Source organism: Erinaceus europaeus, chromosome 12 (assembly GCF_950295315.1).
Source record: "Erinaceus europaeus chromosome 12, mEriEur2.1, whole genome shotgun sequence".
Taxonomy (NCBI): domain Eukaryota; kingdom Metazoa; phylum Chordata; class Mammalia; order Eulipotyphla; family Erinaceidae; genus Erinaceus; species Erinaceus europaeus.
In genome coordinates this window covers 485830-502474 of record NC_080173.1, presented here as the reverse complement: position 1 = coordinate 502474, position 16645 = coordinate 485830, and the positions used below count along the sequence as shown (strand labels likewise).

At 46.3% G+C, this 16645-nt stretch overlaps 1 protein-coding gene across 2 annotated transcripts in view; it reads right to left on the bottom strand.

Annotated features, from left to right (window-relative positions):
- The window catches only part of ITGB3 (integrin subunit beta 3), a 72250-nt gene that overhangs the window by 16740 nt on the left and 38865 nt on the right, over positions 1–16645 (bottom strand). For both annotated transcript variants that reach the window (XM_007535934.3, XM_016193800.2), the window contains 6 exons: positions 13587–13749; positions 12415–12576; positions 8968–9063; positions 8524–8613; positions 6973–7107; positions 6054–6483 (listed from right to left, as the gene is read on the bottom strand). In XM_007535934.3, coding sequence (XP_007535996.1) covers positions 6054–6483; positions 6973–7107; positions 8524–8613; positions 8968–9063; positions 12415–12576; positions 13587–13749 — 1076 coding nt within the window. The remainder of the gene's footprint in view (positions 1–6053; positions 6484–6972; positions 7108–8523; positions 8614–8967; positions 9064–12414; positions 12577–13586; positions 13750–16645) is intronic.

The window sequence follows — 16645 nt, the reverse complement described above, 5'->3', positions numbered from 1 at the left end:
AAAAGACACCTGCAGACCTGCTTCACCACTTGTGAAGCGACCCCCCTGCAGGTGAGGAGCCGGGGGTTGGAACTGGGATCCTTGCACTGGTCCTTGTGCTTCACACTGTGTGCACTTAGCCTGATGCACTACTGCCTGGCCCCATCTCATTCGTTTTTATAACAACTCTATGACATCTCAAGTACCTTGCCCTCAACCTCACGTCTTGTGAGTGGCAGTATCAGAGTGTAAGATGAGGCTGAGTAACTTAGATCCCAAACACTCAGACCCCTGTGAGGGCAGACCCTGATCTATGTGGTATTGTAAACAATGTCTCCCTATTTATTCCAATAAGGGCTTCCCTGAGACATCAGTAACTGACAGAGGAAGTGTCTTTAACTAATAAAAGGCTACATCAATTTTAAAAGATTATCTTCAAATTGACAGGTGAAGGAGGGAGACTGAAGTTGGAAGAGAATCACAGAAAACCCAATAACAGTGCTTGATACACATGACCCCAGTTTAAAGGTGGTAAACTGTTCTAGTCAGAATCCAGAGCAAACAGAAGAGAGACATGTCTAGGTCTGGCTGCAGACATCTCACCACCTGCCCCTAGTCAGATCCTGGTCCCAGAGGATGCCACCCCTTGCTCCTCTGCAGGTTACCCTCAACTCAACCCACTCTTCCTCCTTAGCCAAGACCTTCTTCTCTGGACATGATTTCCCCAGGCCAAGTATGTGGCTTGACAGTAGAGTGTCTGCCTTGCCTGTTGATTCAATCCCTACCACCACTGATGACAGAGCAGAGTGGCACACTGGTTTTCCTCTCATAAACAAATAAAATAAATAGTAGGTTAGAGCAGTGACCCCACAGTAGAACATGGACTGTGCCTGCATGAAATCCTCGGTGTGATGCCTGGTACCACTAAAAAAAATAAATTAAAAAAAAAGCTTTCCCAAAATTGGCACCTGTTGGCTGATATTTGGAGTCAAGAGTTGTATTATTTGAGGGCTGTCCTGTGTGTTGTAGGATGTTTAGCAGCTTCTTGGCCTCTACTACTAAATGTTAGAAGTACCTTTCTACTGTTGACAACAAAATGTCACAAGACATTCATTGGCCAGTGTCTCCTGGAAGACAAAAAAGCCCCTTCTTCTCAGTTGAGAGTCACTATTTTAAAATATTAATCAACTTGATCATGCCACTTATATGTTTAAAGGACATATGGGGAAGTGGTGATGGCACATCCACTTGAGCACACATATTACCAAGCTCGAGGACCCAGGTTCAAACCCTGGCTCCCCACTCCACCTGCGGGGGGGGGGTCCACTTCATGAGTGCTGAAGCAGGTCTGCAGGTGTCTATATTTCTCCCTCTCTATCTCCCTGTCCTATTGCCATTTCTCTCTGTCCTATCTAATGAAATTTAAAAGGGGGGGAGGAAAAAATGGTCACCAGGAGCAGTGTATTCATAGTGCTGGTACCAAACCCTAGCAATAACTCCTTGGCAATTAGAAAAAAAAAAAAAAAGGAAGAGATAACAGAAGGAAAGAAGAAAGAAGGAAGGATGGAAGGAAGAAGGAAGAAGGAAGTAGAACTAAAAAGATTCCATGCTGCTTAAAGGGTAAAATCCAGTTTTGCAACTGGTTCGACCTGTCTTCAGCTCTGCTCCACAGCACAGTGAATACACCAGCTACTACACTCAGCTACCCACTGTCTCCTTCATGCTGTCCCTTCTGTTCTGTGGGTGCTACATTTCTATTCCCCTTTAAGGCTTGACTCAAAGGCCCCCTACTCCCTGAACTTGTTCTCACCTCTCCAGGCAGAATCAACTGTGTTCCCCAGGCACCTCATGCCCCTCCACTTCCACCATCACGGTCAGACCACTGGCTTGCCTACGCTTCTTTCTCAATTATGAATTCCTTGATGGAAAAGAGCACATTAATCCTTCCACTGAAAGTGCTCATCATAACATCTGATAAAGGACAGGCATGCAACTAATTGAGCTTATATATCCATTTATCCAACAATTATTTGTTGGGCACTGGAGAGTCAGCAATGAACAGAACAGTGTGGCCCCTACTGTAATGGAGCTTAGGTCCTAGTTAACTTGCAGGAAAACGCACACACATCCGCCAGCCTGTGCCCTGCGCTATATCTACAAAGTACGGCAAAGAGCCATCAGTCACAGCAGAAAGACCTGTTTGCTACTTGACTGTAGGAACAGGAGACCAAAATGGGGGGGGGGGGAGCCTAAGCTATTTAAAAGCAGGTGTTGTATTACCTTACTATCAGTATCAAGACTTTCAAAACTGACTCCTAAGCCCTGCAAAAAAAGTGACTCATTCTGCAAGGCTCGGAATCAGGAAGGAGTGGGTGAAATAAAGATCTGATTGTTGATCAGAGGGATGTCATCTAGGTCGGTCTGAAAGCCAGGCTACTGTGTGAGCGATGGTCCCCAAGAGGATGGAGCAGAGGCCACCACATGGCCAGGCTCAAACAGCAGCAAGCTGGCATCTACCACCCCATAACTCTGGACCTGCTGGTGGTTCAGTCATCTGGGACCCTCTGTTGGTGGCTCCAGCACTATCCTCTAGAAACCACATTGGCATTCAAGACTTAGACCTTCACTGCCTTGGACAGAAGTGTCCACTTCAGGAAGGACAGGAATAAGCTCATCTGTCTGGCCCAGATGCCAAGTTTTTGTGCAGAGTGGAGACTGGACTGGCAAAAGAATGGGGAAAGAAGGAGAGCATTTAGAAATTAGATTCCCTACAAGTTCAGCTTACCCTTGGCTAAGAACCCAAGGGGCGTGCTGGGAGGGAGTATAGCAAGACACCAGTCTCATCCAGACATTGGGCTCTGCGACCAACAGGACCCTGAGGAGCTGGTCCCACCCTGGGGCAAAGAAGCAGCCTTGTAAGCTCCTGTCCATCAGCTCCTGGCCAAGGTTGGAGAGGAAGACAGTGCCTGTCAGCTAAAGGTCATTCTCCAAAGAGGCAACTGTGAGCTGTTACCAGCAACTGGAGTGTGGGCATTCCAGCCAACAGAATGGGGCTCCAGTGTCTCCCACTCCCAGTTTTTGGCCAGGGCTCCCAGTTGGGGAAGATGGGACACCCCAGAAGCCTCAGCTTCTCCAGCAATGCTGCCCCATAGTGTTTCCTTTGTGATGCTAAACAAAGTGATCTTTGAGAGCAGGGCCTGCCATGCCAGCAGGGAATAAGGTTAGGAGTGGGGGCGGAAGCAGGCCAGAGCCAGAAGGCTGACCCCCAGACCCTAGCAGGGTGAGCCCTTAAAAGGAAGCTACAGTGTGGTAATGTCATAGGGCTAGAGCATCTCCCACAAAAGGGAAGCAGAGCCCGAGTTCATAAGAAAGTCAGAGAAGAGGGTGAGAAGTAGGGAAAAATACAAGGAAGAGGACACAGGGATAAGTGGAATGGGGACAGGACAGGAAAGGAACCAGCAGGAGGGACCAGAGAGATAGCTCAGCAGGTTGGGTGAGTGCCTTGTCCTATGCAGAGCCCAGGTTCAAACCCCGGAACCACACGAATGGAAGCATGGAGCTGGAAGAAAGCTCATGGAGCTGTCGTGTCTCTCCCCCACACATCCCCCACCCTCCACCAGAGCAGTGAAGTCATGCATGGGACCCAACTCAAAAAAAAGGAGCATGGAGGTAATTCAGACCAGAGCAATGCAATCACTGACTGACTTTCTGAGTTGATGGGACAGTGAAGTTTACTCCTCTCCTTGTATGAGCCAGGCCTTCCTTTGAAATATCACTTCCTCCATAAAGCAGCTCAGGCCTCCCCTGGACCCTGAAAGTCTCTAGTGGAACCTATAACCATCCCTCAGGGGGGCCATGTGGTGGTGCACAAGGACCCAGGTTCAATTCTCTGGTTCCCACCTGAAGGGAAAGCTTCATGAGCAGTGAAACAAAGCTGCAGGTGTCTTTCTGTCTCTTTTCCCACAATTTCTCTCTGTCCTGTCAAATAAAAAGAAAGGGGGAGAAAGAAAAGAAGATACAGCCATCGAGAGTAGTGGCCATTGGGAGGGCTCTGAACTCCAGCTCCATCAGCACCCAGAGAGAGGAGGAAAGGGAGAGAGACATATGGAGGTAGGAATGTTGTCGTGAGTGGCTCGGGGAGGAAAAGAGGAAAAGGGAAGAAAAGGGAGCAATTGTGTATAAATGTGGACAGTTAGTTGTAGTGATGACGGCTGGCTCATGTGGTGGCCGGCAGTGGGGAGACTGAAGATTCAGAACCCTGGTGGTGGGAATGGAGTGGATTTATACCCCTGTTGACATGTAATTTTGTAAATCAATATTAAATCACTAATAAAATTAAAAATAAATAAAACTTAAAAATTTAAAAGAGAGAGAGAGACAGGTCTTCAGTTATCTGTTTACCTTCAGGTCTTGCTACAATGAGAAGGACCACTTGGCATCCTGGAGGTGAGAACTCAGCCCGTAATGCCCATCGGTAAGCTGCACTTTCTGTGGCCGTGCCATCCAGTATTCCAAGCCCTTATGTGTACGGTGTATCTGAGCTGTGCTCCATGCCACCCCCAAGCCACAGGCGGCTCCCAGTGACACAAGAACTGAATTTTCATCTTTAATCAAACTTGATTTCAAAGAAGAAAAATAGGGGTCAGATGTCAGCGCACCTAGTTGAGGACACATGTTACAGTGCACAAGGACCCTGGTTCGAGCCCCCAAGTCCCCACCTGTAGGGGGAAAGCTTTGCTAGTGGTGAAGCAGGGCTGCAGGTGTCTGTCTCTCTCTCTCTCTCTGTCTCTATCACCCCTCTCCTGTCTCAATCTCTGGCTGTCTCTATCCAATAAGTAAATAAATATAATAGTAAAAAATTAAAAAATAAATTGAACGTGATTAATTTTAAGTTAAATAGCCACATGTGGAATCCAACAATAAGATGCTACAAATAGTGATGCTGTAAGGTGCCCACGTTTGACAAGACTCACTATTTTCTAGTCATTGTTCCAAATACATGAGCTCACTGAATGAGCTCCAAAAATAGCCTCATTTATATGACTTTTTAAGTCCTTGTGATGAAAAGATAAATTCATGCAAGACAAGCATTATTGTTTTTACTATGTGGTCTGACATCTGTAGCTTCTGAATTCACAAATCACTTAAAATGAGTTGCCATCACTCAGGTATTGGTTCATATCCTGGAAACTATCAGGAACCAGTAACAAAATTTTAGCAGGAGAGGCCAGGTGGAGGCACAGCCAGTGAAGCACTCACAGGACAATATACAAGGACCTGGGTTCAAGCCCCTGATTCCCACCAGCAGGGGAAAGCTTCATGAGTGGTGAAGCAGGGCTGCAGCTCTCTCTCTCTCTCTCTCTCTCTCTCTCTTCTCTCTATCTCCCTTCCCCCTCTCAATTTCTCTGCTTCTTTCCAGTAATAAATAAATAATATTTTTAAAAATTTTAGCAGACGAGTAGATGAAAGTAAAGAAAATAAAGTTATCTTCACCTTCAAGTTTCCCCATCCCTTTCCCTGCTGTTCTCAGAAAGAAACTCACTAGAAGCCCTCATTTCTGCTTCTTTGTATCCCACTTGCAAAAACACAGGGAGCTGTGAGTAGGTAGGGGAAGCTCCTGTCTGTTTTCTTTTTTTTTTTCTTTGCCTCCAGGGTTATTGCTGAGGCTCATGCCTGCACCAGAATTCACTGCTCCTGGAGGCTGTTTTTCCCCCCTTTTCCCCCTTGTTGTTTTTCATCATTGTTGTGGTTATTACTATTGTTGTTATTGATGTCATCATTGTTGGATAGGACAGAGAGACATGAAGAGAGGAAGGGAAGACAGAGAGGGGAAGAGAAAGATACACACCTGCAGACCTGCTTCACCGCCTGTGAAGAGACTCCCCTGCAGGTGGGGAGCCGGGGGCTTGAACTGGGATCCTTATGCCGGTCCTTGCGCTTTGCGCCACATGCGCTTAACCTGCGTCGCTACCACCCGACCCCCTCGTGTCTGCTTTCTACTGCGCTCCATCCCTGCCCGCTGTGAGCGCTGGCCTACACTTCCAGAGGTGACAGAGGTGTGAGGCTCTACTCACCCGAGCACATCTCCCCCTTGTAGCGGACACAGGAGAAGTCGTCACACTCGCAGTACTTGCCGCTGATCTTGCCAAAGTCGCTGCCATGGCAGACACACTGGCCGCAGAGGCACTCGCCCCTCTGGCTGCAGACAGGCTGGCCCTCCCGGGGGCTGCACTCCTCCTGCTGCGAGGAGTGGTAGTCCTCTTCCGAGCACTCGCACTGGGACCCCAGCCAGCCAGGCCCACAGTGACACACCCCACACTCAAAGGTCCCGTTGCCCTGGTTGCAGCGGCTGCTGGAAGGCTCTGCTTGGGCCTGGCAGGCACAGTCACAGTCAAAGGTGACCTGGACAGTGAGGCTGTCCTTAAAGCCCACAGGCTTGATGGTGAAGGACTTCTCCTTCTCTCGGGGGCAGCCTCGCACCTTGGCCTCAACGCTAAAGCTCACCTGCATGGAAAGTGAGATCGATTCAGACGCAGGTAGACTCGGTTAAGACTCCAGTCCTGGAGAGACAGAAGCTGGTCCTTGCCCTACCGAAGAGTGCCCCACTTCCTCTGAGAATCTAACGGCCTCAGTCTCCCCCTCCACTCTCCGGGTCTGCGAGTGCTGTGATACAGCAGGCTAGGTGCAGGGGTTTGCAGTCACGAGACACATTACACATGGGGATAAAGCATCTTGTACAGAACAGAACCTGTGGTCTGTGGTGTTCTACTCTGGCAATCAATTACGCATAAACAGTGGTCTAAATGTAAATTTTTTCATTTTCATAGTGAAAAATGATTTAACAAAAGAAGCAGGTGTAGCCAGCAGGAGCCTCACCAGAAAAGGCCGGCGGCCCCACTGTACCTGACCTTCAGAAGGAAGGTGTAGGGCACACCGTCCCTCAGATGCGGCCCAAGGGCAGAGCAGCTCCAGCCCCTGCCTGGCCCATCTCACCGTGTCTCCAATCTTGAGTCCAACACAGGACTTGAGGCCTGGGATGACCTCGTTGTTGAGACAAGTGGCGTTGAAGGAGAGAGACAACTCCTCAGGTAGGTCGCGCACCTCCAGTTCCACTTTAGAACGAATTTTCTGAGCAAAACGGGGAAAGAGAGGAAAAAGCAAGTAGGTTGAAAGGGTCCATTCACCGCACGCAAAGCCTGCCTTGGGGCTGTGAATCCGCCCTGGCAGTGAGAGCCAGTGCCAAGGCTTACCTGGAAGCTGCCAGAGGGCCCTCAGGACCTATTTCTGCAGCATCTCCTGCCCAAGACCTAAACCCTCTGTCTCCACTTGGTCTAGGAAGTCCAACCATGCTCTCCTGCAACCCTCACTGGCACGCTGGAGAAGAGGGTAGCCCTGGTCACCTTTCTAGCAGCATTTCCTTTTTTCTTTTTTAGCTTTTTTATCATATTTATTTATTGGATAGAGACAGCCAGAAACTGAGAGCAAAGGGGGAGATAGAGAGGGAGAGAGACAAAGAGACACCTACAGCCCTGCTTCACCACTCACATACCGGTTTCTGTAGTGTAGTGGTTTTCAAGTTTGCCTCACATCACTCTCAAAGCCTTCCCCCTGCAGGTGGGGACCGGGGGCTCGAACCTGGGTCCTTGCACATTATAACACATGCGCTCAACCAGGTGTGCCACCACCTGGCCCCAATAGCAGCATTTTCTAATTTACTTATTTGTATATTTATTTGCTTATTTTTATCACCGCTCCAGGGTATGGTGACACTAGGGATTGAATCTGGGATCTTTGGTGCCTTGGGCATGAATGTCTTTTTGCAGAACCATTGTGCAATCTCTCCAGCTCTCTTTCTGATTCATTTTATTTTTTGTTGCCACCAGGGTTATCACTGGAGGCTCAGCACCAATATTATGAATCCACTGCTCCCAGCAGCCATTTCTTCTTCTTTTTTTTCCCTTCCTTTTTTATGTAATAAGACAGAGAGAAATTGAGAGGGGAAGGAGAGAGAGAGAGAGAGAGAGAGAGAGAGAGAGAAAGAGAGAGAGAGAGAGAAAGACAGACGCCTGCAGACCAGCTTCACCACTCCTGAGGTGCCACCAGCCCTGCAGGTGGGAAGCAGGTGTTCAAACATGGGTACTTGCACTGGCTTGGTGAGTGCTCAGCCAGGTGCACCACTGCCCTGCCCCTCTTTCCAGTTTTCCAACCAGCCTCCCCTTCCCCAGGGCTCAGCTCCTCTCCTGCTCTATAGCTGGGCCCCAGGCCTCCCTTGTTCTGTGCCCCACCCCTAACCCTTCCTCACCACCCTGATTTTCTCTTTCCTCCACCTCCTCTAACTCACTTCTCAAACTGCCTGGCACCCGTCTCTTTCCACGGACCATCTTTCTCACAGAGTAGCATGGTGCCGGTGTGGCCAGCTCCCAGTCTCTGGATGGACAAGGGGACAGTACAAACTACCTGGTGGATGCCCAGATCTCAGCACTCATAGGCCACACCAGGTGAGACAGACTCTGAGCAGACTCTTTCCCGGAACAAGGCACTTACTCCGTAAGCATCCACAATGAGCTGGAGGACATTGCTGGAGTTAGCAGACAGAACCCCCACTGTGGTCCCCGGGATGAGCTCACTGTAGTTCTAAAAAGGAAAGCAAAAATACTGCGACTGAGCAAATGAAAGATGTGGTCTCTAAAAACCCTCCTTGAGCTTCAGATCAAGGATCTTAAAGAGAAGATGGAGGGAAGGTGTACTATTTTACTTGTCACTGTCGGGCCCTGAGCTGTCAGTTACTCAGTCCTAAGAAAAATGACAGAGACACTCACACACCCATCAGCCCAGGAAGTGGCTCCAGTCCCCCTGCAAACATCCATCACCACACCCATTCTGCAAGGTCAGACGCAGAGGCCCACACCCACATTATCTGTTAGCCTGAGACAGACCCACCCATCACAGGCCCCACCCCATGCTAGGAAGACCCAAAGACATGCTCACCTGATAGAGATTGACTACATTTTTTGTCACTGCAAAAATCAAATTGATGTTTTTCTGGGACAGCTTCTCTGTCATCAGCCCTAGAGAGGGATAATCCTGAAATGAGGGAGGATATGGAGGTCAGTGAACAAGTGTCAGGTCCTTCTCTAGAACTCAGATGTCAGGGCAGTGGAATAGACACTGCTCAGGTGTGACACTTCATGCTCCAAGCAAAGCAAGAAGGACAAGTGGCAGCACACACCCAGCTGTGAAGTCCAGGCCCAGAGTTCAGCACTGGGTGGGAAGGACAGTGGGCCAGTGGCATCAGGACTCAGCAAACTGCTTTGTGCTCAGATGCAATATGCACCATGGAGTCATGTGCGTAGGTCAGGTGCTGGCTTAGGTCTCATTGCCCTGGAGTTTCCCCCTCTTTGGGAGCTACTTCGTAATGCCTTGGCCACACACCCACAGTCCTCCATGGTATCATCTCAGTGTTCCTTTCCAGTTACCACTCTCTCCCTCCCTCCCTCTCTCTCTCCCTCTCTCTTACTTGTCACTGACCTGACCGGCTCTTTCTCCCACCTGAAATGACCTCTGTTTCTGGAGTCCCTCCTCCTTTTTTTTTTTAATTATTTCTTTATTGGGGAATTAATGTTTTACATTCAACAGTAAATACAATAGTTTGTACATGCATAACAATTCCCAGTTTCCCATTTAACAATACAACCCCCACTATGTCATTTTTCATCCTTCATGGACCTGTATTCTCCCCACCCACCACCCCAGAGTCTTTTACTTGGGGGCAATACGCCAATTGCATTTCAGGTTCTACTTGTGTTTTCTTTTCTGATCTTGTTTTTTAACTTCTGCCTGAGAGTGAGATCATCCCATATTCATCCTTCTGTTTCTGACTTATTTCACTCAACATGATTTTTTCAAGGTCCATCCAAGATCAGCTGAAAACGGGGAAGTCACCATTTTTTATAGCTGAGTAGTATTCCATTGTGTATATATACCACAACTTGCTCAGCCACTCATCTGTTGTTGGACATCTGGGTTGTTTCCAGGTTTTGGCTATTACAAATTGTGCTGCCAAGAACATATGTGTACACAGATCTTTTTGGATTGATGTGTTGGGTTCCTTAGGATTCCCTCCTCCTTCTTAGGAATGCATTTAAATCCCTTCTTCATTCAGGAGGTCCTCCTTGGCACCCCGAGTTCATGATGAACCCCTTGAGATACCTAAACTCTTTATTGACCAAGCCATCCAGGCCACCCATTTAGCACTGACCATACCCCTTGTGCTACTCATAGTGCATCTGCTCAACTAAACTAAAACCAGCAATTCCCTGAGGGTGGGACTTTCTATAGTCCTTTTGTTTCCCTCAGCCTTTAGGAAGCTGCCTTAGCCAGACAGGTGCCAGTGGCCAATGATCACCTATAGCCCTGGACATGACATTGGCACGATAGCACTCAAGAGACACGGGGGATGCTAATTAATTATGAACATGTTGCTGGGGTGCTTGACCTGCAGAGACTTCGTGAGATCATCCAGCTCAGGCTCCTGCTCTTACACATGGTAATTTTAGTTGACCCAGATGAGGCGGCTACTCTATTATCTTTAGATGTATCTAGTAGATGAAGAGAGTGCGACCAGGGAGGTATATCAGTGCACAGAGCTGCATATGTGAGGCCTAAGTTCAGTCCTTATCACCACACATACTGGAGCTCATATATATATATATACACACATATATATACATATATATATATATATATATATATATATATATCAGAAAAAGGTAAATAAGCCTTTAAAGAAAGAGATAAAGAGCTCACACCTTGGGAGCCTGGAATGACCAGTGTACCAGTGTTCTGATACTGCACATTATGGCTTCCAGAAATCTCTCATATGTGGGACAACATCCAGGAATGCCATCTCAGCATGCAGTGCTTTACTGACCACAGGTTTGTATAACCCGTGGCCTAACAACTCTGCATAGCCAGCAAAGATCTGCAACCCTCAAGCACAGATAGGTGTCAATGGACACAAAACTCTGGATGCCAAAGTAGCTATACACCACTAGCTGAAGCCTGATGTGGATGAGAAGGTAATTTGCTAACCACTGTAGCCATAAAGTCTGCTGAGATCCACTTAAGAATGCTATTTATAAAGTACCTTGAATGAAGCCAGAACTCCCACCTTCTGTGCCCCAGAAAGAACTTTGGTCCACACCCTTAGAGGGAAAAACTTGAGAGGGGGAAGAACAACAAAGGTCTCTGAATGCCAACTCATCAGGACTAAGAGAGAGAAGAGGGGAAAAAGGACATTTGGAAGTAGTAATAGGTGTAGGTGTGATTTAGGAAGGAAGAAAAGACAGGACCATAGGAAAAAATATGGGTAAATACATATAACTATAGACAAATAGTTACAAAAATAATAGTCAGCCTGTATCTGCGACCTTGGGAGAACTACTATAGCTTCCAATGGGGACACAGAACCCTGGTGGTGGGAACAGTGTGGAATTATACCCCTGTTATCTCATAATTTTGTAAATCAATATTAAGTCACTAATAAAATTTTTTTAACTTTTTAAATTTTTTTAAAAGAAAGAAAAGACCTTGAATGCTATGTAGAGGAGACTTCCCTTATCAGTGGTGCCACCTGTGCCAATTTTGCCCTACATTTGTTTCCATTATCAAACTGTCCTACAGATTTGAACTTTTTTTTAAACTCCTTTGATTGGTCGTGAAAATGAAAAGCAGAGGACTCAGTGGGTGGAGCCTCACTGCCTACCATTCACTTGCAGAGGAGTAAGTGTGAGCCACAGTGGGCCACTTAAGACAAGGTAAAGTCTTAAGTCATCAGTCATTGTTTCTGCATCTGAGGCTACAAGTCACCCCACACTTCTATTTTTAAACTCCTCTCTTCTTATTTGGCCTTCTATGGGTATAGATGGCATAAGAGGTCTGCTTATGTATCAATTAAGTCACCCCTTAGCCCTCTTTCTTCAAGACAATTAACTAAGACCTTTAACCTATCTTCCCATGATCGGCTCACCATGCATTTGATGATCCTCGTGTCTTTCCCTCTCTATCTTCTTTCAATAATCACAGTAAGCATGATATTTTTTTTAAAAAGTGTTAGTTGATGTAAACAGGAAGTCATACTTTGAAGCTGAACCTGTGAAAGTCTTGTGGGCTCATTCTAGAAGTAGTGTTTTGTTTGCTCTGGGGGCAGTGACAGTGGCGGTCACGATGACCACGGTCAGGGTCTTCTCTAATTCTCTAATGACTGTGCAACTTGCACCCTGGAGAGTAATTGGTTGGCAGTGGTGGGCAAGCTGAAGCCAGTCCTGCACCTTGCCTAGAAGGACTGCCATTTTCATAACCACACACACTCTATGTGCGCTACGGCAGCCCTGCCCAGAGGTGGTCAGGGATCATAGGTGTCACAAGGGACCTCACCATGACAGTGGAGACAGAGTAATGGTTGTCACTGCCAATGTGACACTGTCCATCATTGGGCTGCACGATGCCTGCCAGCCTTCCATCCAGCGCAATATGAGTCGTGGCATCAGTGGTGAATACCAGCAAGTGGGATGCATCATTTCTCCAGCCAATTTTCTCCTGTTTAAAAAATTATAGAGCAAAAGAAAGAAAGCAACTTAAACCAAGTCAAAGGCAGAAAACAAAGACCAGCAGCTGGGGAAATAGCTCAGCTCGTAAAACTCTGGTGTCTGTGGTTGCCAGTTCAATCCCCAACACTTTGTATAGGGAGTGGTGCTCTGGCATATCTCTCTATCTCTCTATCTATCTATCTATCTATCTATCTATCTATCTATCTATCTTTCCGCCCCCAATAAGAAATACAATCTTCAAGTCCTTGCCTGAACGACTAGACAGTCTTACAGTCTTGGAGAAGTTTTAGTCCTTATCCTTGAGACACAAACTAGAGTTTTATAACTTGGGGATTTCTAGGTTTTTTGTTTTTTTTTTTTAGGAAAACAGTCTCATAACTGATAAACATCTTTTTCCCCCTTTATTGGGTGATTAATGTTTTACATTCAATAGTGAATACAATAGTTTGTACATGCATAACATTTCTCAGTTTTCCACATAACAATACAACCCCCACTAGGTCCTCTGTCATCCTTTTCCAGGGCCTGTATTCTCTCCCACCCCCCACCTACCCACCCACCCACCCCAGAGTCTTTTACTTTGGTGCAGTACACCAACTCCAGTCCAGGTTCTGCTTAGTGGATAAACACCTTTTTCAACTCCAAATACAACCTCTGTAATAATAATCACATGGCACATTCAGAAGCCCACATGCATCTGTAGAACTAGGCTGAGAAGAAATTTCATCTAAATATCAGCCCACCCGGCTGAGGTTAAGTTAACCCAGACTTGACCCTGATATACTTTCAGAAAAGGCGGGATACTGTCTTCCCCAGAAAACATTTGGGCCCTCTGAGACAGCTCTGGCCGGGAAGCAGATATAAGCAGAGGCTCATGCTACAGGAAGGTCTGTCAAGTTCCCAGTGCTGCACAGACATTCACACAGGTTAGCCACTTCCTTCCCCACTTGTTCCAACAAGTGCCAACCACACCTGGCCCTCTTTGCCCCCCAAACTCACATTGCAGACGGTGGCTTGCATGATGGCATCAAAGCCACCCTCTGGGGCATCTCGGTTCCGTGACACATTCTGCTTCTTCACCTCCTCATTGAAGCGGGTCACTTGGTCAGTTAGTGTCAACACATGTTTGTAGCCAAACATCGGCAAACAGGTGGCCTTTATTCTAGGAAGGGGAAGGAGATGGTTTTAGCAGACACCCTGATGGAAACGGCTGCCCAGGAGTGAGAGGGAAAGAGAAGGATATTAATATGTGGATAGTGGCATGTCCCGGTCAGGCATGTACAGCCACAAGTACCCACCCTTCCAGTTACCTGAGGCATACTGACCTACCCTCGAGATAACCAAAAGGGTGTGGACCAGACTGCCTAGATCAACTCCCTGTTGCTCCATTTACTAGTCATGGCACTTCACATAAAACTCTAAACCTGGCTTCGCGCCACATGCGCTTAACCTGCTGCGCTACCGCCCAACTCCCAGATCTTTCATGATTTTTACAAAAACAGTACTGAAGTTCACAATAGAATGATAGTAATCGACTTCCGGAGGTGGGGCTACAAGCAGCAGCAGATCTCTCTCTCCTCTCCTCTCCCGGATCAACTAGGAATACCAAAGGAGACCACCTGGGACCTAAACAAGACAGGACTAGAATGACTACAGGAACCCACCAAATCACCAGTGAGTGCAAACACGTGTGGCTGGTGACAGAGAGGAGCCTAGGGAGAGATTAAGTGGCTGGTAACAGTTCAGCAGTTTATCAGCTAAGACACCACCTCCAGTCTTCCACCAACAAGGGGACAACTGAAGAGAGGAGAGGACTCCCCGGAGACTCACCAAGTGCAACTCTGAGTCTTCATTGCTACTGCCCTCAGAATCTGGAGTAGCAGCAGGGAGGGAAACCAGGGGACAGAGATCTAACCAGGAAACGCAGGAGAAGACCTATACCTCAGTGGCATAGTGGTGGGGCTGTGAAAGTCTCTTTGCATAACCACTGGATTATCTCTGCCACACCCTGCTTGGTCAGGAGTCAATGATTAAGCTTATAGTTTAAAAGTCCTCAGGCTCCCTTAGCCTACAGAGAAGAAAAAGGAAAAAAAAAAAAGGCTTTTAAACCACTGAGATCCAACTCAGGGATTAAAATACTATTGAAACAACTGTTAACTTCCACCACTGTGAACCCTTTAATTACCTTACTTAGACACAAGTCAATCCAGGCAATAGTGATCAGTAATTTAAAAAGTACTGAGAAAGGGAACTCATAACATAATATATAAAATGGTTAAACCAACAAGAAGAAATATTGGAGAAACAAACCAGGACAAGAGTCCAGCTAAAAGCCTCCCAAAGGGTGAAGCACAAAATAACGAGTTCAACATCCAAACACTAGCTAAGGAAATAATCACAGGAGTGAGTAAAGAGTTTGAAAGAATTGTAATCAGAAATGCAGAAACAACAAATGAGACTCTGGAAGAAAACACTAACCATCTCAAGGTTATTAGAGAGCTGAAAGCTGAAATCGCTGAGCTAAGAACACAACTAACTGAACAAGCTAAAACAGTATCAGAACAAGGTAACAAAATAGATGAACTCCAGAAAACAGTAGAGGGCAGAGAGAATAGAATCAATGAGGCTGAAGACAGAATTAGCAAGATCAAGGACGAATTAGAGACAACTAAAAAAGAAGTAAGAGGGAGTCGGGCGGTAGTGCAGCAGGTTAAGCGCATGTGGCGCAAAGCACAAGGACCGGCATAAGGATCCCGGTTCGAGCCCCCAGCTCCCCATCTGCAGGGGAGTCACTTCACAGGTGGTGAAGCAAGTCTGCAGGTGTCTATCTCTGTCTTCCCCTCCTCTCTCCATTTCTGTCTTATCCAACAACAACGACAACAATAACTACAACAACAATAAAAAAGACAACAAGGGCAACAAAAGGGAAAATAAATAAATAATAAAAAAAGAAAAAAGAAAAAAAGAAGTAAGAGATCTCAAAAAGAGATTAAGAGATGCTGAAAAAAACAACAGAGACGTATGGGATGACTTCAAAAGAAACAATATACACATGGTTGGCATACCAGAGGAAGAAAGAGAGGGAGAGGAAGAAAGCATTCTTCAGGCCATAATAGCTGAAAACTTCTCTAGTCTAGACAACATCAAAGACATAAAGATTCAAGAAGCCCAGAGGGTCCCAAACAGAATTAACCCAGACCTAAAGACACCAAGACATATCATACTTAGAATGGAAAGGAATAAGGATAAAGAAAGGATCCTGAAGGCTGCAAGAGAAAAACAGTCACCTACAGAGGAAAACCCATAAGATTAGCAGCAGACTTCTCCACATAAACACTACAGGCCAGAAGAGAATGGCAAGATATCTATCGAGTGCCCAATGAGAAAGAATACTATATCCTGCTAGACTGCCATTCAGTCTAGATGGAGGCATCAAAACCTTCTCAGACAAGCAACAGTTGAAGGAATCAACTATCACCAAACCTGCCCTGAAATAAGTTCTGAAAGTTCTTCTATAAAGAGTCAGACCACCATAAATAGGCCATATATCAGAACACTCTAAAACTCTACAAGAATGGTGTTAAAATATCTTCAATCTTTGATATCAATAAATGTCAATGGCCTGAATTCACCTATTAAAAGACACAGAGTAGGAAGATGGATCAGAAAATACAACCCAACAATATGCTGTCTACAGGAAACCCACCTAACTCAACAAGACAAACACAGACTTAAAGTGAAAGGATGGAAAACTATCATACAAGCCAATGGCCCATGAAAAAGGGCAGGAGCAGCTATTCTCATATCTGACATGATAGACTTGAAAATAGGTAAGATTAAAAAAGATAGGAATGGACACTACTTAATGCTCAGAGGATCAGTCAATCAAGAGGACTTAACAATTATTAACATCTATGCACCCAATGAGAAGCCATCTAAATACATCAAACATCTACTGAAAGAGCTACAGCAATAAATTAACAGCAACACAGTCATAGTAGGGGACTTCAACACCCCACTCTCTCAGCTTGACAGATCATCCAGGCAGAAAATCAATA